The 21,111-nt window shown below is 44.3% G+C and overlaps 3 protein-coding genes across 3 annotated transcripts in view; 2 read left to right on the plus strand and 1 right to left on the minus strand.

Annotated features, from left to right (window-relative positions):
* Positions 1-1,181: 1,181 nt before the first annotated feature.
* Positions 1,182-9,942, plus strand: LOC137911782 (probable flavin-containing monoamine oxidase A). The gene is made up of 8 exons (XM_068756167.1): positions 1,182-1,299; positions 1,389-1,476; positions 2,891-3,071; positions 3,799-3,913; positions 5,245-5,402; positions 6,816-6,905; positions 8,589-8,673; positions 9,926-9,942. Exons 1-8 carry the CDS (start codon positions 1,182-1,184, stop codon positions 9,940-9,942), a joined length of 852 nt encoding a protein of 283 aa, XP_068612268.1.
* Positions 9,943-10,817: 875 nt separating this feature from the next.
* Positions 10,818-14,151, plus strand: rcor2 (REST corepressor 2). The gene is made up of 10 exons (XM_068755841.1): positions 10,818-10,868; positions 10,942-11,103; positions 11,188-11,312; positions 11,743-11,809; positions 11,906-12,145; positions 12,338-12,415; positions 12,563-12,620; positions 12,696-12,763; positions 12,858-13,025; positions 13,813-14,151. The coding sequence occupies exons 1-10, from the start codon at positions 10,833-10,835 to the stop codon at positions 14,149-14,151; spliced, it is 1,341 nt and encodes a 446-aa protein (XP_068611942.1). The 5' UTR covers positions 10,818-10,832.
* A 2,987-nt stretch (positions 14,152-17,138) lies between these two features.
* Positions 17,139-21,111, minus strand: part of mark2b (MAP/microtubule affinity-regulating kinase 2b) — a 36,887-nt gene continuing 32,914 nt past the window's right edge. The window contains exons 19-21 of the mRNA XM_068755994.1: positions 19,837-19,875; positions 19,272-19,366; positions 17,139-17,861 (exon numbers count right to left, since the gene is read on the minus strand). Coding sequence (XP_068612095.1) covers positions 17,512-17,861; positions 19,272-19,366; positions 19,837-19,875 — 484 coding nt within the window. The 3' untranslated portion in view covers positions 17,139-17,511. The remainder of the gene's footprint in view (positions 17,862-19,271; positions 19,367-19,836; positions 19,876-21,111) is intronic.

Consider the following 21,111-nt stretch of genomic DNA (forward strand, 5'->3'; position numbering starts at 1 on the left):
AAAGGTCATTTCTCAGCCAGATTTGCAAATTTCGATCAATCTCTCCAGCTTTGATCTTTCTTTCCTTTCACAAGCAGCTTGAACAAAATTGAACAGTTGAATTAAAGAAAATAAACTGTTACCTCTAAGAAGTTGCGTTTTTGATGGCGTTTGTCGGTCTGTCTGTCTGTCAGCAGGATTACGGAAAAACTACTGGATGGATAAGATAAATGCAAATTAATGGTTGACCAAAATTTACAGTTGATTGAAAATCATATACTCAATTCTCGGTTCTTAATGCACATATTTACATTTATCAACAAGTGGACAACAATGCATGTGTGTTTCCGTTATCAGTGTAATATTCAGTTTTAGTCTTGTTCTTTCATCTTCAGTCTCTCTTGGTTGCAAGAACTAAGACCTCAGTGCAAAAAGGAAGAAAATAATAATTATCTTCAGTATGTGTTTCTTCAATTTGGTTCACTGGCGAAGTGTCCAGAGTGTACCCCGCTTCTCACCCGTTGTCAGCTGGGATAGACTCCAGCAACCCGCATGTCAAATAAAGCGTCTGTTGACGAGATGATGGAGGGCGTGTCATCTACAAGAAAATGGATGGATGGATGGATGGTCTGCATTGATGTAGTAATTATGGTACTAAATACTACCTATTCTAAAGATGATGATGTTCTAATATCTAATAATTATAGTTGGTGTTTTCAAATAAAGATATCTATGCATATAATACAAATAAAACTTTTCCTATTTTAGTTATACTGTGTTTATTCAGCTCTAGATATGTTTCCCGCGGCCTTGAGCTCAGTCTGACTCATTTCTAAACACATTTCCAAGTCATCTCTCAATCTTTGCAAACAGAGCGACCTAATTCTTTATTCAACCAGTAACTTCAAAATCGTCATTTTTTTTTTGTTATTTATTTTATTTTGCATGATCATTTCAAACTCAGTTTAACAAATGCAGAAGGCCTCACATCTGACAATGTAAAAAAAGAAGGAAATAAATAAATAAAAACTCAAAGCCTTTGCTGGGATTCATGCAGTCATTTATGTGCCAAGTAGGCCACAGGCTCAGTTACTCACAGTTCCAAAGTGCACAGTTATGAAAGTAGCCCGGCCAGATAACATAATTGATAAGAACAAGAAAGACAGAAATGAGGCATTGAATTGCAACTCCTGAGCTTCAGAATGACCGCAGAAATTTGGGATGTTATTATTGTCGGTGCTGGACTGTCTGGACTGAGCGCAGCTCATTTTCTCAGGAAAAGGAACAGCCAGATGAGAATACTGCTACTGGAAGGAAAAGGTTTGTTAAACCATGGTAAATGATTTTCCCTGGACTCTTGTAGAATTTAAGTGTTGCTCTGACTAAGTCGTGTCTTGTGTGTCATACAGATCGGGTGGGAGGTCGCACGTTTTCCAGTGAAATACCAGCAGCTAATGGTGTGGATCGCTGGGACTTTGGAGGGCAGTGGGTCGGACGGTAATGTTGCTCAAAGCTACTCAATAAAAGAAAGCAAAACAAGATGACCCATGCTTCAGTAAAAAAACAAAACACAAAACACAGTCATTCCCCTTTAGAAGGAGATGCTCTTGTTTTTATAGACCGTTGATTTGCCCTGAACATGAAGTAAAATTAAAATTCTGCTTCTGCATCATATAAAAAATAATGACCTACAGCCAGTGCAGATTTGCAGATTACATTGGGTGGGGGGATGCATTTTGATTATATTCATATTGGAAATTTATAATCAGTATGATTAAGTTGCTACATTTTTATCAAAGTAATTTCATCACCTCAAATTAAAAGTTTTGCCAAATTTAATTATTTGATATTTCAGTCAGACAACTCTCAAGTTTGATGCAAATCATCGGAACAGCAGCTCACACAATAGTTTGGGTTTTGTGTTGAGGCTCCAAACACAATCACTCCCTGAGCATAATGTTTATGTAAGGGCATTGGGGAGAGATAAGAAAATTTAATTAACCCCCTAACTGGAGCCTAATGCTGGTGGTGGGGCTGAAGGTGCAGGCAGTTCTATCCAGCATTGGCTGAGTGAGGCTCATGTGAGGACTGAGTGTACCTATCAGCTTCAGTTGTCTAACTTGGGCTACCTACCTGCCTTCAAATGTTTTGAAGGCAGGTAGGTAGATTATAAGATAAGAAGATGTTGTGTGAGAGCTCATCTTAATATGGAAGGAGCATCAATCTAGCCTTTGATTAAAAAAAAAAAAAACAGCAGCACAGACTGTACATAAATCAAATATTTAAAAACATGAGTTTTGTTCAACATTCACCAAAATGACAAAGAGCAAAATGATTTTTGTAATCCAATTGATTGTTTTATAGTCGCAAAAGAAATATTTGAATGGACACAAATAAATTTATTGACTTGCATTTCAAAGTAATCTGGAACTGCTAGTCAAACATTACAAGTTCTGAATTATGTATAGTGAACTGGTAGCTGGAGAGGTGTCAGTTCAGCTCCTGAGCACAGCTGAGGTTCCCTTGAGCAAGGCACCAAACCCCAAAAGCTGCTCCTCGGGCACTGCAACATGGCTGTCCATCCCTTGGTAAAATGTCACTGAAAATCTCTAACGAGTAACACAGAATCTCTCTATTTCCCTTTGAATTCAGTTTTACATTTTATGCAGGGACACACACAAAGTGAAATGTAATTTAGGAAGGAGGTTGCTTTCTACCAACTTGCCATATTTCTGCAATTGTTCAAGAACTAATTTAAAGTAATGCAGTACTTTCCAGAACATAGTTTTCCTTAAAAATCACAAAATATAAGTTTATGATAATGTATCAACTGAAAGTATTTTGCCGTCCACTAAACCATGAAACACTACTAATGTGACCATCTTGAAAAAGGTCTGTCATTCTCTTACAGCACCCAAACACACATCTTGGATCTCATAAAAGAACTGGGCTTTGAAACCTATCCACAGTTCAATACTGGGAAGAAGGTGCACCACATTGGTGGGCCAGATGCCAAAGTCCGCACCTACAGAACCAGCATCCCTGCTCTATCCCTAATGGCATTGGTGGACTTAACCCAGATCCTGTGGAGGGTGAGGACACAGAGACATCACACCATTTTGTAGCTATTACAATGTTCAGGTGGGCTGGTGAGAATTGTGATATTGTGGCAGGATGAGGAATGACTCAGAGACGAAGGTGGATTAGCTCTTTACTCTTCATATGCCAATGACAGACTGAATGCAATCTGAGCGCCAAAACCTTATGGGCGCAAAACCACGCCCATTACCCATAAACCTCTTGGGTGAGAGACTTATCCTAAGTGGTCACCACAATATAACCATAACTCTAAATAGATAAATCCTGATCCTGGAGATACTGAGGTGTGTATTAACGCATGCGACGGTGGCGCAGGTTGAGAGGGTCGTCCTATGATCGAGAGGTTGGCGGTTAGATTCCCGGCTCGGGCACATGTGTACACTGTCGTTGTGTCCTTAGGCGAGACACTTCACCCGCATTGCCTGTGTGAAGCGAGTGAATGTCGGTGGGGGCCACTGATGGCTCAGATTGGCAGCCTTGCCCCTGTATGAATAATGCACATACAATGTAAACCATCTTTGAGTATCTAGAAAAGCGCTATATAAAATCGATGCATTATTATTATGTTGTGTTTTCATGTAAATAACATATATTCAGCGGCTACACAGTATTTCTACAGAGATATGCATTTTTACCAACCATATACTGTACCTCTGTATAAATATTTTGAGTGAATCATTCACAGTGGTAAATCACTATACGTGTGTGTTTTTTGTTCAGATTGACAAGTTGTGTGCCACAGTGTGTGTCCTGGATCCTTCAAGGACCCCCAATGCTGTTGAACTAGACAGTATGACCATGCACTCATATATTGAGCAGCATACCTGGACAGCAGGTAATGGCGAACGGTAGTTCAATTTAAATTAGTGACACTATTTTTTTTAAACAGACTAGAGAAGCACTAGCAGAGCGCAAACCTGCACAGCTAACATGACCGTTTCGTTTTATCTACCCTAAACAAAAATCAAACATACAGTAGTAATACAAATCATAGATTATATTAGATTACAGCAATCATGTCACGGCCTGAGTCAGGTAAAGCCAATTTAATATTCAACTCTATCTAGTGCGACGGAATAATATATTGACAACCCCAATGACATGCTGCATTGATTGATTGATTGATTAGTAGCTTGTTAGCAAGCTAACCCAGCTTCCGTGTTAGTTTAATTTGGACGGGGACAAATGAGGGAGATGCAGGCAGGGTGGCTCCAAACACAAAACTTTATTTAACCAATATATTTAATCAATATTGCAATGTGACGTGAAAGTAGGTATCCGTGTCAGGGTTAAAGCAAAAGGCAGGACTGGAAAAACCACCAACAGGAGTGGACTGGCCAGGGAAGCAGCACCACCCACGCCTGTGACAACTGCCACTGTGATTGTTGATTGCCAACACCTGGTGACTGCATAGGCGGGGTTAATTAGCCTGGGAACAGGTGTGGCTGTTCCCAATTCCTTGATGTCATCTCAGCTCCACCCATTTGAGGACCTGCAAGGTAATTGAATTGCAATTGAAACAATTATAATAAAACAATAACATAACTTTTATTTTTTTTCTATTGAGCCGTTTGAAAATAAGAACAGCTTATTTGACACATAGTTAAAAAACTAAGAACTATATTATTCCCAGATAAATTCATTAAAAAAATGCTGACCGATGCTTGCATTGCTTATGAAAGTGGAAAAAGCAACGAACCAACCAACCAACCGAGGATTAAGTCAATCAAAGTCAAGTCAATCAAAGATCAGACTAGCTATATCAGCAAAAGAATTAAAGATGGAATCAAAACACTCATAACTCATCATCCTGGTATTATCTTGAAAGTCTGCCTCAAACTGGATGTCAGTCCATCTTGTGATAGTGTGGGTCAAGATGATCGATATATATGTATATATATATATATATATAATTTATTTGTACTGACAGTTCAAAATACGCATTGCAGTGACAGATATATTGACTGCAGACTTAAGAGTATTTGCATTTGACTCCTCATTTGATGTCAGTACACAAATAATCATGATTATTCTATACTTGTCTCTGTTTGTGGTTTAGACCTTTTAATTTACATTTATTTGACACCCTGCCTAAGCGATTCCCATACACAGCATTTCTCACCACCTGGGGGCTTACGTGTGCATTAATTCCACCCTTTCTGCCAGAAATAACGGAAGAGCTGGGACTGGCTATCAGGTCTGTATTTGGTGTGGAGCCCTCTCAGATGTCGTTCCTGTTCTTCCTGATGTATGCCACAGCTGCTGGAGGGCTACTGCCACTGCTTGAGAGCACTTCGGGGGCCGCTCAAGAGCTCAAGATAAAGGTAGAGCTCTGAAACTCTTTTCTGGAGTGCATACTTTTGAATTGAGTTCCTGAAAACAAAAAACAAAAAGATTACACACCTGAGTCAAGGTCTGTCAGCGCAAACACAATGTTATTCTTTGTCACTGGTCCATCGTCCTTACGGGCCGTCTGTTAAGGCTTTGATGCAAAGCCTTGCCTCTCTTCACAGCGGTAAAGTTTTAACGTGATGACAGCAAGGTTTGTGAGTTACTAACGTGCTTTTCTTTTTCCCTGTCGCAGAAATTTCCCGAGGCAATTATTCTTGAGCAACACTGCAATAATGGAACTGGTGTTAAAAGCAAAAACATAAACATGGGCTTAAATAACTCAAATATTGAGGTTATCAGAGACACCTTGTACATGCATTTTTTAAATTCTGGTGCAGCTCCTGTTGTAAACGTGCTTCGACACATAAATACACTTTCTATTATAGATATCCAAGCAGCTGTCAGAAGAAAACTGTGAGGAAAAAAAAACACACCCATTAAAAGCACTCACAAATTTAACCACTGCAGTAATAAAATAGAGACTGAATATTAAACAGCGGAATATGCAGAAATGTTAGTGTTTTATTCTGATCAATACTTGAAATGAGTTTCCTCCATAGGGAGGTTGGGCGTACCCGTAGAGAGGAGGGTGAGGAGCGCGGAGAAGAGCTGCTGCTTCTCCCCATCGACAAGTGGCTCAGGCATCCGTCTCGGAGGCCTCCAGGACATGGCCTTCCGGGCATGTCCTGGAGGCCTCGGGGGGGAGACCTGAGACACGGTGGAGAGATTATGTATCTCGGCTGGCCTGGAAATGCCTCGGGATCCCCCCCCCCCCCCGGAAGAGCTAGAGGAGGTGTCTGGGGAGAGGGAAGTCTGGGCAAAGCGACACAAGCATAGACGATGATGAACTCATCATAGCATGAGGACAAACTGTTTTGTTCACTTTCTTCGTTGAGCCTTGCTTGAATTGTAGCTGCACAGAGTGATGGATGATATATCTCTGTTTGCATGTATCCTCTCTACTGCACTTACATTCATTTTGGATTGTATTGTTCTTCTTTTCTTCACCTATTAGTTCTTGCATTTAAAAAAACAACAACACTTTTCTAGCTGAAATGCAACTGTAACATTTGGGCTTTTACATGATATCAATGACTCCCCTTTTGGTGCAATCAACATTTTCATTAATTAAGCCAAAGCATTATCGAAATTGAATCAGAAATTGATGGTGAGGACCACAAGCAAACTCATCTTATTGAATCGAGGTATCAGCAGAAGCCCGTTGGTGGATTAGACACCACGAGGGGATGAATGTTTTCTAATATGCATGACGTGACACTTTAACTTCCAACATTCTGCCCACACAGGGTAAGAAGTCTCCGCATGTCTTATTTGTCTCTCCACAGGGAGGCACCCAACAGCTTTCAGAGAGTCTGGCAGGTCTCGTTGGGTGGAAGAATGTCCGGCTGGGTTCTGCCGTGACGGCCATATGGCAGGTAGAGTATACAGAAACGGCTCTCTCAGGGATTGATGAGGCACGACACAGAGAGAACAGCTTTCCCGGTCGGGAAAGAGGCCGTCTCCTGATTCACAGCCGAGAGGCCGAGAAGACTTAATGCACCCTTAAGAATAGAGCTTTAGGTCAGTTTACAGATTACATCATTGTTCACGTGTTTGATTGTTGTTTACAGATTAAACATATCGAATAACAATCACAACCAGATGGTAAAACCTTAGATGGATAGATGATTGATTAAACTAGTACTCAATGAATCAAATTTTAGTTAAAAAAAACCTACATCTGTCCTTACACTTTTAGACCAAACATGTGACTTTTAACTGAGAATAATTACAGGTTGTACTCCTGTCTTTGGACTTTGGACTGTTTCTTTTACATAAAAAGTTTTAGAATGGCAAAAACTGTCTCTGGAGAATTTTGATTGTAAAATGACTGTTGACAGATCAATCAACAGTGAAAATAATAGTTAATAATTAGAGCCCTGTAAAAACAGAATGAAATTATTTTGCAAATCACTCAGTCGAAACCCAAGACCGAGATGTTCCATGTTCAAACTTTGCTAACAGTCGTATTTGACGTGTCATAACACCCAACGCATTTTTGATGGTGGAGACAGGTCTGAATAGCAGACTGCATCTCTTTCACGCTGAAGCCACACCCTGGTAACTCTGCAGAATGAAGCTGCATTGTCATTCCAGGACAAAGAGGGATATTCCTGGTATTCCCGTGATGTGGTTGGCAGCACATGATGTTCCAACATCTGTATCTGCAAGTCTGCAAGTCCTTCAAAACGGCCCTAAAAATACACCTTTTGGGGGACAGAAATGGTAAAGTCGACTTCACAGGAAAGACCTTCTATTAGCAGGGCAGTAGTACCAACCTATAAAAGCATTGGATTGCTATTCTTTAGATTGATAAAAGCTTTTCATTTTTTAGCACTTTTTCGAAGAGGTTCAACATCCAATGGGTCAAAACAGTGGTAGACGATATGAATTCCTAGTTACAGACGGTCTTTACTTTGAGTGCCCCACAGTTACAGTAGAAAGGAGTTCAGTAGAGAGCTAATTTCAATTTTTTAACATTCCAAACTATCTAGCTTTTCTGCAGTCTCGGACAACTCTCTATTTAGCACAGTAACATTTTACGGCGGGTTACCTTTAATTGTCACCAGAGGTTTAATTTTAGAAAAAGCACATATGAGACCAAGGGAGCGACATAAAACCTCTGCTGGCAGGAGCAAAAAATATCTGCAGTGATGATACAAAGCTCAGTGAGAACAGGTCGCTATGACGACACACATTCAAAAATGGATTTTGTGTTTGTTATCATGGTTACTAAAATGTCCTCTCAGATTGCCTTAAATTTCAATAAAAAAATAGAGAATGAAAAGTGATGACCTGTCCCTCATGTATAAAACCCTCATCTGAACGCCCTTTTCACCGTATTAATTATTTGAAGAAATGCAGATTTTCACTTTAAAAGTCCATTAAAATGAGATTCATACTAAATTAAAATGTAATGTGGAAAACGGTTTGTGCATTTCGTGTTTAAAACAGATTGTGTAAAATGTGCCCACAATAAGACAGATAATCTATTTCTAGTTCATATACCTGAAAATCTGTGTAATGCCAGATTGTATTTCTGTTTATGTGTTTAACAGGATGCTGAGTGGGCCAGGGTGACGACCGTCACCAACACCTTCTTGTGCAGAGCCGTGATTGTCAGCTGCCCCCCACATTTGGCAGGTCAGCGCCTCTCCCGCTTCTGTCGACTTGTTAAATGAAATTCTCACTGATGCAGGAGTTTCACATCCTCCTAAATTGGTATGTCGGTCAAATGTGAAAAAACTCTGCATTCATGCAGAAAAAAACATTTTTTTTTTGCCAAGGAGTGTTGCAAGTTGAGCAGGAGTAAAACAGATAAATGAGAAGATCCCACAAGGAAGAGTGAGTTTACAAGGAATAGACGTAAAGAAGGTAGAGGACTTCAGATACCTCGAGTCAACAGTGCAGAGTGATGGAGAGCATGTGGAAAGGAGGTGAAGAATCATGTGCAGGCAGGCTGGAACGGGTGGAGGAAAGTATCAGGTGTGCTCTGTGATAGGATGATGATGATGATGATGCGAGGATGAAGAGAAAGGTCTTCAAGACAGTGGTGAGGACTGCCATGATGGACGGCTTAGAGACAGTGTCTCTGAGGAAAACACAGGAGGCGGAGCTAGAAGTGGAGGAGATGAAGATGCTGAGGTTCTCCTTGGGATTGACCAGGTTGGACAGGATTAGAAATGAGACAATAAGAGGGACAGAGAAGGTCAGACGTTTTGGAGATAAGGTTAGAGTTACAGACTTCAATGGTTTGGACATGTCCAGAGGAGAGACAGGGACTATATCGGTAGAAGGATGCTGAGGATGGAACTGCCAGGGAACAGGACTAGAGGACGACCCAGGAGAAGAGACATGGACGTAGTGAGGGAGGACATGAGAGTGGCTGGTGATGGAGAGGACATCACTTTGGCTGAGTTTGGATCCTGGGACGAGGAATTCCCTGAATGGATTTTGAACTGAGGGATGAATTAATGCCACAACCTTTAAATGGGGGCTAAACAGTAACAGAAGTTACTGTTGGTAGAGGGAGTTAAAAGTGTCGCACACTTCAACACCACCCTCTCTGCAATTGAGCTACCAAGGAGAGAAAAATGGCTCCATGCAATAAGTGTCTTCAGGTTTGTAGTTGAACCAACTACCTTAGTGCACATCATGTTGGAAATACTACCACATGTATAACGCGTGGTATGATATGTACATTTGATATTTGACATATGTAAGTGTAATAAAACACATCCAAGTCCCAAAATAGAATTACCAAATAGAAAATTTAAGTCCTGCAACTTCAAATCCATCGCAGGGCAAACTAGAGGTGACCTGTGGCGGTTTGGCTTGTGCCGTGCAGGGCAAGGTTAATTAGACTGGGAATTCTGTCTTTTTTTGCTTTTGACAGGTTTGAAGAAGGGATGAAGTTGAATGTCGTGCTAACTTCTGGTCTGTTCCTGTTTTGTACGAGGCTGGCAACAGATCTGTCACTCAACGTCTCACGCTCGGGGCAGCAGACTATGGCTGGGATTCATAATGAGACAGGTCCGAGGCCAATGTTGAATTATGCAGTAGGGATTGCTCCGACTCGTACGCACGCCGCTGTGCCACGCTTTGGCCATGTATAATAATTATAAAAAATAAAGCTGACTACTTGGCGGATTTCGCCTATCGGGGGTTATTTTTAGAACGTAACCCTGGAGATAAATGAGGGACCGCTGTATTTACTTGTCCTTTTTTCCCTATATTCATATTTTTCCTATATTTCCTGTATTTACTTGTCCTTTTTTCCCTATATTTATATTTTTCCTATATTTCCTGTATTTACTTGTCCTTTTTTCCCTATATTTATATTTTTCCTATATTTCCTGTATTTACTTGTCCTTTTTTCCCCTATATTTATATTTTTCCTATATTTCCTGTATTTGCTTGTCCTTTTTTCCCCTATATTTATATTTTTCCTATATTTCCTGTATTTACTTGTCCTTTTTTTCCTATATTTCCTGTATTTACTTGTCCTTTTTTCCCTATATTATATTTTTCCTATATTTCCTGTATTTACTTGTCCTTTTTTCCCCTATATTTATATTTTTCCTATATTTCCTGCATTTACTTGTCCTTTTTTCCCTATATTTATATTTTTCCTATATTTCCTGCATTTACTTGTCCTTTTTTCCCCCTATATTTATATTTTTCCTATATTTCCTGTATTTACTTGTCCTGATCGTTATCTTTTTCATGCGTTTTGTATTTTCCATGTCTCTAAGTCGCTCCTTGCTCTCTCATCCTTCCCTCTAGTGGACGAGTACATCCTGATGGCTAAAGAAAAACACGGATACAACATGGAGCAGGTTTGACACGAGGTGATAAAACGTCTTTGTCTTCTCATTTGCCTGACTCTGTCCTCCCGTCCCGCGTCCCCAGGCCCTCGGAATGTTATTATGGCACAAGCACGACGTGGAGCGCTCTCTGGCCGACCTGGCTAATTTCACGCCGTTCCCGGACGAGTGGACCGTGGAGGACAAGGTGCTGTTCGAGCAGGCCTTCAGCTTCCACGGCAAGAGCTTCCACCGCATTCAGCAGATGGTGAGAGGACGGAGGAGCAAACGAGGACATTTAAAGAGAAATCAGTAACATTTTATTCTTTAACTTCTGGACCGCGGCTCGCAGCTGCCGGACAAGCTGATCTCCAGCTTGGTGAAGTACTACTACGGCTGGAAGAAGACCAGGACCAGGACCTCCGTCATGGACCGGCAGGCCAGGAGGCTGATCAACAAGAGGGAGAAAGAAGACGGGTATGAGATGCAATGAAAGCATTGGGGCTGTAGCGATACGATCCCACACACACACCGCCCTCTGCAGGATTTTAAAGGGACAGTGCGTTTTGGTGACATCCTGTGAGCGTTGAATTAATTAAACAGCATAAATTACAAGCTTTTGAAAACGAAAGTGAACAATGGAGCGTTAAAGTGCAGCAAGTGGCCTTTAGCTTGATAGTGAACATATGAGGAGTTGCTAGCCAGGCTAGCCAGGCTAGCAACGATAAACCACGACAGCCAATAATTCAAGTCCAAATTAAAATTAAAATTGTACCTATTTTAGCAAAGTAGCTTAAGGCTTGTGAGCTCTGACCAATAAAAGCTCCTCCCCACACAACTGCAGACCATATATATATATATATATATTTAGTGGTACCATGGATTGCATTTTTCTCTTTTGAAATAGTCATGATGATCACGAGGAAGGCGAACCCGGCAGCGACAGCGACTTTGAGCTCGCCGCCAAGAAAGAGGTGAATCCCGAACTCACGACGGCGGTCGCCGGAGCGGCGCCCAATCAATGCCCGGCAGCGAGACCAGAACGCTGCGCCCGATGTCTGTCCACGCAGGCGGCGAAGCAGAACCCCAGCAGCACCGGCTCCGACAAGGCCACGCCCAGCCGCGCCGCGCCGGCGAAGAAGGAAAACCTCGGCGCTCAGTACCGCCACCACCCGCTCCGGGCCCGCCGCAGGCCGCCCAAGGGCATGCACCTGGAGCAGGGGGACATCGCGTCCGCGTCGGCCTCCCACGACGCCGGCGTGCTGACGGTGCGGCAGCTGGACACGCAGCTGGTCTCGCTGAAGAGACAGGTAACGAGCGTTTTTCACCCGCGGCCGTCGCCAACGACGACGAGCGGGGCGCCGGCGTGCGACGAACGCGTCCCGCTCGCCGGCGGGATAACGTCACAAACGTTAAACGAGGACAGCGTTGGGGACTAAAGTCTCCGCCGGATGTTTTAATGTCTCAAAAGACGCTTTGTGTCCAACTCGTCCCCCTTCCAGGTTCAGTCCATTAAACAGAACAACAGCGTTCTGAAGCAGAGCTTGAGCCAAGGCGTTGAGGCTTTGAAGCCGACCGACGTAAGTTTTCCTTTGATCTCCTACAGCGATGTTTTCCTCCTGTTACGTTCTCCACGCTGGTTTCATCCCCCGATAATCTGTTCTTCATCATCATCATCATCGTCATCGTCGTCGTCTCCTCCTCCTTGTCCCCTGCTTTCACTCCAGCCTCCCCCGAAGATGAACTCGCGCTGGACCACGGAGGAGCAGCTCCTGGCCGTGCAGGGTGAGTGAGGAGACGCGGCTCCTTTAAGGGGCGGGGCCTGTTCCGACTGACGATGCTCTCGTGTCTCCAAACCAGCGATCCGTCGATACGGTAAAGACTTCGTAGCCATCGCCGACGTGATCGGGACCAAGATGCCAGCTCAGGTGAGCGTTCGAGAGACGGCCGTCTCTTATCCCGTCGTCTGTCCCCCGTCCCCGTCCCCGATGACAGTCTGTCTGCCGACTCCTCCTTTCCCAGGTGAGCTCGTTCTTCGTGAGCTACCGTCGCAGGTTCAACCTGGACGAGGTGCTGAGGGAGTGGGCGGCGGAGCAGGTGGCCCCCGACCGGGACCAGAGGGACCAGAGGGACCCCGGGAGGGGCGGCGAGGAGGCGGCGGCCGCAGACGACGCCGGAGACGAGGACGAGGTAGAGACCGACTCGAGACCGACTCGGAGACCGTCTTTGTTACAGAGACACAAATATAAGGATGAATTTATCCCGGCTGAAAAGACCAAACTGGATTAACCCTTTCATTCCCTCAGGCCAGATTTGTTTTCCAGCACGTTTTTACTCATCTTTAGGCATAAAAAAACCTGATTTTGATTGACAGTGAAATATGCGATCTTGAAGCATAAAACGCTCGGAGCGTTTTTCATTCAGAGACCTTACGGATCCACAGCGACTTTGTGTTTGTTAAAAACGACGAGCGTTGTGTAACATTTATGATTTAGGCCAGAACAAAATGAGCTTCCCCTCCTTGAATGAGCAGCAGCCGCCACTCCAAACCAAACCAATCATGGGAGAGGGCGGGACTTCCCCTTTACTCTGTCCAATCAACGAGCGCCCCTTTCAGCCACGTGATGCTGCTCAGAAAGTTCGCTTCGCGTTAGAAGCCACAGCGTGAAAGCACCCTCAGACGCAACTTAAGTTTAGGGCGTAACTATTCATCGTACGCCTGCTGCAGCCTCTCGTCTGCCAAGGGAGACACGCGGAAGGCTTATAACGAGTGTAGGCGTGTGCGTGTGCGTGTGTGTGTGTGTGCGTGTGTGTGTGTGTGTGGTCACGTGACCCAAAGGTGCGTTCACGGACCCAGAAAAGAGTGGGACGTAAGAGATTAGCGTGGTAAATTGGTAAATGTAGCAATTGGACGCCAACTCGGTGCTTCCAGCTGTCTGTCGGCCATGTTGGTTTCACGCCTCCCGTCTTCTCTCAGGTCAAGATGGAGGACTCTCCCTCGGACGCCGCCGGCGGTTCCCCCCCCCCTCCTTCCACCCAGACCCTCTCCCAGCCCCCTCCGCTGCTGCGCCCGGTTCCTCCCTCCGCCCCGCCGAGCCTCCTTCGCCAGCCCCCGCCTCTGCAGACGCGCCCGCTCCAGAACAGAGCGCCACACAACCACCCGCCTCCCCCGCTCATCCGGCCCGCGGGGACCTCCTCGTCCCAGCCCGGCGGGACCCCCAACCTCAGGGCGTCACCCCCCAGCGCCTTCTCTGCTGCAGGGCAGACGCCTCCGTCACTGATCGGGCTCAGAGCGGAGCAGCCCAACTCGCACTGATGCGCACGCACACACACACGCGCACACACACACACACACACACACGCTCCTTTGACTGATATGTCAAACGCATTCATCACAGGACGACGCCCATTAACTGTACGAAAAAAGCCTACCTCCCCACACACACACACACACACACCTCCGCTGAAATCAAAGACACTGGATCTCCAAAAGCCATGACCACAGAGTAGCAGCCACCTCGTTTCCATGTCAACCAGCTGGATAGCAGTGGAGCGCGTTAGAAGGTACGCACGCGTTCACCTGCGCAGGAACGGAAGAGGAAACGAGGCGGAGGAACCCGCGGCTTTAGAACCTTCACTGTTAAAAATGTACGTGTGCGAGGAAACGACATCGTAATCGTGGCCGTGCTACGAGTTCATTGTTGCTCGGGTTCGAGAAAGGAAGTCGCTCCTTCCTGTTCTCTCGTATTAATTAATTAATTTCTGACTAGATTTGAAGGTGAGCTGCGTAGGAAGTTAGTCGTCGTCAGTAGTTTAGACTTTATCCTGAATATAACTGATTTCAGTGCGACGCTGCGCCGCCTCGGTGTAAACGGCGTGCGGGACTGATTTGAAACGAAGGCCGCGGTTGACCTTTCCTGACCTCCCAGACACTGAAAAACGTTCTGCCAAAGTCTGTTTCTGCTTTGCGAGCTCGTCCAGGAGAATGTCTGAAGTCTGCCGAGCTTTTTTCTTTTTTTATCGACTTGCTTTCTACAAAAGTAGAACACGAGCGTTTTGAGACGCGTTCTACGAGCCCGCAGGTCGGATCGGAACCTTCCTCCTGCAGCGAACTGAAGGATTTGATTTGACTTTTCTCTGAGCAGTGAAAAGCAACGTCTTTGCACTGTAACGATTAGCTGAGCGGCTACAGCTCGCTAGCTAGCTCGCCGGTTAGCGCGCTTCGTCGGCGGCAGACAGCCAGTCTGTCACAGGTGGGTTCTAACCATCCGGTTCTGTGTTTGAAGTGCATTTATCATCAGGTGTTCTCTGGTAGGTTGGTAGTTTGAAACCGATCAACCATCCCGCAGTCAGGAAAGGCAGCTTCCTGATCAAACGCGGGACCGAAGCCGTTCTCCTTGTTCGTGATCTTTTCTTTTTGGACGCCTGCTCGTCCCTTTTACGGAGCTCCTCCCCTCGTCGTCGTCTCGTCGCCCTTTCGAAGACATTTATTTAAGCTGTTCGACGCTTCTCTACGTTCGCCTCGCTCGTCAGAGGTTGCGAGTTCAGCGCCGCTGCATTTCGCTTTGAAGTGGCTCGCCTTTTTGTTTCTCCAAAAATCTGCTTGTGAGAATTTGTTTACATATTAAAGAGAAATGTTTTTTTTATTTTATTTAGAATAAAGAACTTACCACAGCGTGGCGTTTTTCTTGGTTCATCTGGGCTTTGATCTCAGGCGTTTACCATCACAAGACAAATATCTTATTTATTGACCCTGGTCCATTAACTCATTCAATGCCAGCCGTCCTCCGGATCGCCTGCAGTTTGAGTTTCCGTACAGATAGAAAAGCGCTTCATAAAACAAACGCATTATTATATCATTGTTTTTATTACTATCATTGTAATTTTTCATCATCTTGCTTTTGCACAAAAAAAACCAAACATACATTTTTCAGGAGTCGATCCCCCCCCCCCTCGATCCAAACCCACCACTACAGTTACAGCTTGCTCAAAAACATTTAAAATCAACGTAAATTACAGCAATGTAAAAAGGAAGTAAATAAAATCAACCCTGAAAGAGATAATAGAACAGCCAGAATAATAATTAGAATCCAAATACCCAAAAGAAGATCTGATGTATTAAAAACAAATAATACGACGACGTGTCACTGTTAGAAAGGAAAGTGTTAAGTACAACCAACTCCCGGCGTTACCCTCCCAGACTAGTGTGTGTGTTTCTAATGCTCTGACAATCTGAGGGGGGGGGGGGGGGGGGCGGTGCTCCGCTTCATCCAACACACGATGAGCGGCGCGTCAAAAAGGCAGCAACGACGTGAATCTGTACAAACCCGACACGTTCGACGACACAAAAATATATTATCAGATCAGAAATGGAAGGAAATGATTCGTCGTCGTCGTCCTGGCGGATTCTTTTTGTATTTTCCAGTGATCATTAACAAAAGACACTCACACACACCGTTTGTTACAGACTCCAGAGACAGCCGTCACAGAACACGCATATGGTCGGGGTGGGGGGTGGGGGGGGGCGGGGTTGACATTCTGAATATGAAGGCGTGATAAAACAGCACAAATAAATCACTTTGTGTGCTGCCGTATACAAACAGAGAAACAGAAGATGTTTTATAGAGAAAGGCAACACAAAGTCATCGTCCCGTCCGTTTCCAGTGCACAACTCGTTCTAAAAACCGGCAATGAAGAAAGAAACGAAAAAGAAAACAAGGATTGGAAGAGTCCAAGGATGAATGACAGACGAAATGAAACGGGGGGGGAAGCCGCTCAGACGGCTGCGTTTGTGCAGAGTCCAGTTAAAGTTGGAGCGAGGGAGGTAAAGTGTGTGTGTGAGAGAGAGAGAGAGAGAGGGGGGGGGGGGGGCGGTACGGTCAAAGGGTTGCTCCGTGTTTCTAGTTCATTTTGGGGGATTGGAGAGTGTCCTCAAAGCAACAACAGCAAAGTCCAACCACTGAACATCGACCTGCGTGTGCGTGTGTGTGTGTGTGTGTGTGTGTGTGTGTGTGTGCGTGCGTGTGCGATAATGGGCTCCGTGACCCCACGTCGTGGCTCAGCAGGAGTCCTTCCAGTTTTGGAGCCGAACCAAAACAATCTCAAATCTGTCTTCCAGCAAAATAAGCTCATAAACATTTTGTTAATCATCGTTATTGAAATTATGTTTCACCATTTCCTCGACTCCTTGTCCGTTTCTCGATAGTTTCCGCCTAACCCCCCCCCGTCCCGTCCCCCCCCCCCCGTCCCGTCCCGTCCCCCCCACAGCAGAACTGTGCAGGAGAAACTGAATAAATAGCAGGTAGAAGAGGTCAAAGTGAAAAACCAGAGGGCAGATCAGACATGCAGAAAAGTGTAACGTCTAAGTTGAAAGTGTCAAATGAAAACCCACCGGGTTAAAGGACTTTAGTCCTTAAGTACTTCACAACTCAGAGGAACCAGAACCAGAGGAACCAGAGGAACCAGAACCAGAGGAACCAGAGGAACCCGACTCAGAGGTTCTAACGGCCAGAAACGAAAGAACCAAACTTCGAGATAGGAAACATCGCCGAGTCTCAGAACTTATTTTGTCCAGGCAACAATCATGTTATTTATAGTGACCCCACCCCCTCCTATCATTGTGGCCCCGCCCCCGCTCCCTCATCACCCCCCCCTCCACCCCTAGTGTCCCAAGCACTCACAGCTTGAGCTCGTTGGCTATCTTTGAGGCAATGTTCTTGAAGGCGATGGAGGTGCCCGAGATGCGCTTGAAGCGCACGCCGTTGAGGGACAGGCGGGGCAGCTTGCACACCTCCATCTCCCATTGGACGAAGTCATCGCGGGCCGGGTTGCCCGACACGCACAGCAGCATGTAGCGTTCGCGCAGCTCGTACTCGCAGCTGTTGGAGTCGAGCACCTTGCGGATCTCGCGCATCATCTCGGCGGGCTCCATGGACGACGTGGTCTTCATGGACCAGGTGAAGCGGAGGGAGCGCGGCTTGGTGGAGTCCTTCTGGCCGCCGATGGCTGGGGGGGTACCGGTTCCACCTAAGAGCAGAGAGGGGGGGGGAATGAGAGTCGCGAGGCTCAACGTGAAGGATGACTGTTGCATAAGGGGGAACTGTGTGACCCCTGACCTCAAAACATGCACCGCCCTAAAAATACACCTTTCAGGGGGGCAGAAACGGAGATAGTCATCACGACTCTCTCCGGATCAACCCCCCCCCGCCCCCCTTGTCCACCTACGGTGTACATATTATGTGTCTTTTTAATTTATTGTTCGTTTTGCGTCTGTGGTGTAATTTATTTTAGTTTTATTGTTATTGTTAAATGTCGATGATTTATGTACGAAGGACTTTCAACGGAAACAAGACCGCAAGGGCTTTTTAGAAATGCTCCTCTTAGACAGGATGTTTGACTTTATTTGTACTGTAATACATGCTACTGTGTGACTGTACTCATACTGTAATACATGCTACTGTTTGACTGTACTCATACTGTAATACATGCTACTGTTTGACTGTACTTGTACTGTAATACATGCTACTGTTTGACTGTACTTGTACTGTAATACATGCTACTGTTTGACTGTATTTGTACTGTAATACATGCTACTGTTTGACTGTACTTGTACTGTAATACATGCTACTGTTTGACTGTACTTGTACTCTAACATTATATCTAATAAATATATTCATCATCATAGAATGAAAGATGAATTCTGAGTCATCTTAGATCCGTTGTTTTAGCGGGGCTAGCTAGCTTATGCTAGTCATAGAAATTATCTTTCAACTCAATCTTGACACGATACAGGTTGAGACATTTTTTTTCTTCTAATCGTGTCTCTGAAACTATTCCAAAAGAACTCGAGAGTTGAGCAAATGCAGAAAATGCTGAGTCATGGGTTCAATTTCAAATGAACGGCGCAGCTCTGGTCGTAATCATTTTATTTTAATAAAGAGATAAAAAAGATAAAAACTAAATTGAAATATCAAAAAAATATGAAATAGAATAAAAGTTAAGGAAATAAAGTAAAAGTAATACGCAGGTAAATTAAAGTTAGTTAATTTGCAAGCTTGACGGCTTGGTTCATCTGAACTATGGGGAACCTCAAGGGTCTGTGCTTGGCCCCATTTTAATTCCATTTGATCATTCTATCTCGATTTAAGGGGCAAGATGGCACAACATTTAAATGAGGACGCTGCAGGTCTATTATTGGTCCTGTGAAAGTCCTCCAAAGCAGTTTTGGTAATGAACCAAAGCGTCAGGCACATCTTTATCGTTTAAACTCTTCCATGATCGTGCTGTGGAAAGCGACACAGAAACAAAATGGCTGATTTTGAATAGGAATAATGAGGACAAGTTGGAAACAAAGACAGCCCATAATGACCGTTTCTATTTTGCCCGTCCTAATATTGACTAAATGAGAAGTCGGTCAGGCCTCCATGCCAGTGTTACCAGATCCTGGCGAGGAATTGTTCTCATCGTTGTTGGAGGCGAGGACACCACCAGACATCTTCTCCGACTTGTCCACGGTGCTGCTCAGCATGGACCTGCGAGAGCCGGGAAGGGGGGGGCAGGAGACGGAAGAGAATGAGATAAGTGTGAGAATACAGATTTAAAAAGTTCGGACAAAAAGGGACGAAGGGAAAAAATGGAGGAATAATTGAAAGGAAGAGAAGGAGATGGTGAGATTGTGGCAGTGAGGAAGATGAGGCTGAAGTTCTTCTGAGCACCGCTGTGTGTTTGTACGTGCACATCAGATAAGGCAACGCGTGTGTGACTGTGTACTCGGTGTGTATCTGCACACAAACACACACTTGGTACTCTGATTCTGAGTTCCCATCACACACACACACACCCCCACCCATGCAGGTCGCCCTCCACACCAGCAGCATCACTGCTTTTATGCTTTTATCACCATCACCAATGAATCAGATCCCAGCTCGACACCCCCCCCCCCTACTCATCGCCCCCACCCTGATTCAAGCGGCGAGTCCGGGTTCCCTTTTCTTTGTCTCACCTGCTCCCCTCATCCCGACCCTCTCCCTCATAGGGACTCCTCGGGAAAAATCAACACAAGTTTAGTCTTTTTCAGAGCTAAGGGCAACACATCTGATCATTGTAAATCATCTGGTCGCCATGCCGACCCTAAATGTTCCCATCCAGCCCCATCCCATAATGCCAAAGGGCAGATTCATACTTTATAAATGCTTTCATTTGAGCCAACTGTGGATTTCAGAGCTCAAAATGCAGTTCCGGTTCGCTCAGAGCAACCACTGAGGAGTGCAACAAGGGTCATGATCAACCACCTTAAATGTTTGCAATGCAGAGTTCTTTAAAATGACTTATTAAATAAAGTTGCACCACTGAAGATTAGATCATTTCGTTGTTACATTTTAAAGGGACACACAATGTTTACATGAATACCTTATTGATCAATGTTTTATTTGTTGTCACAATATTAGTACATCTTTGTATTTAATATTTTATACGCTGCGTTACTTTGCAGTTTAGCAGATAAAAGATAAATGTAAATATTACTCAGGTTTATCTGGTGCGAAGCATTTTGATTGAGAACTCTAAACATTTGAATTTTAATTAAGTTATAACTTTATGGCATGCCGTTCAGGAACTTGTATATATATATATCAAAAGTGAGGTCTGAGAATATGGACCGAACTCTGGAATATATATATGAAAACCGCGGTTCAATTCCCGGTCGGGGAGCCAGGTCGATCTTGTGTCATTGGAAATTTCTGAATATATATATGAAAATCTCTGAATATATATATGGAAATTTCTGAATATATATATCAAAATATACATTCCGGATTCGGTCCATATTCTCAAAGTTTTCATATCGATCTTGTGTCATTGGAAATTTCTGAATATATATATCAAAATATATATTCCGGATTCGGTCCATATTCTCAAAGTTTTCATATCGATCTTGTGTCATTGGAAATTTCTGAATATATATATGAAAATCTCTGAATATATATATCAAAATATATATTCCGGATTCGGCCCATATTCTCAAAGTTTTCATATATATATTCTCAGACCTCACTTTTGATATACAATAAGTTCCCGAACAGCATGCCATAAAGTTATAACTTATATATATATATATATATAACCTGCTGATCAATGAGAGGAGCCGCTCCAAACGAAGACAATTTAGAACGACATCATTCTCAACACGGTGGAACAGGATGGGATGGAACATGGAGTGGGATGGAACATACTGGTTGGCATGGCGAGGGTGAATGGTTAGAAGTATTAATGATCCCAA

Source organism: Brachionichthys hirsutus, chromosome 23 (assembly GCF_040956055.1).
Source record: "Brachionichthys hirsutus isolate HB-005 chromosome 23, CSIRO-AGI_Bhir_v1, whole genome shotgun sequence".
Lineage (NCBI taxonomy): Eukaryota > Metazoa > Chordata > Actinopteri > Lophiiformes > Brachionichthyidae > Brachionichthys > Brachionichthys hirsutus.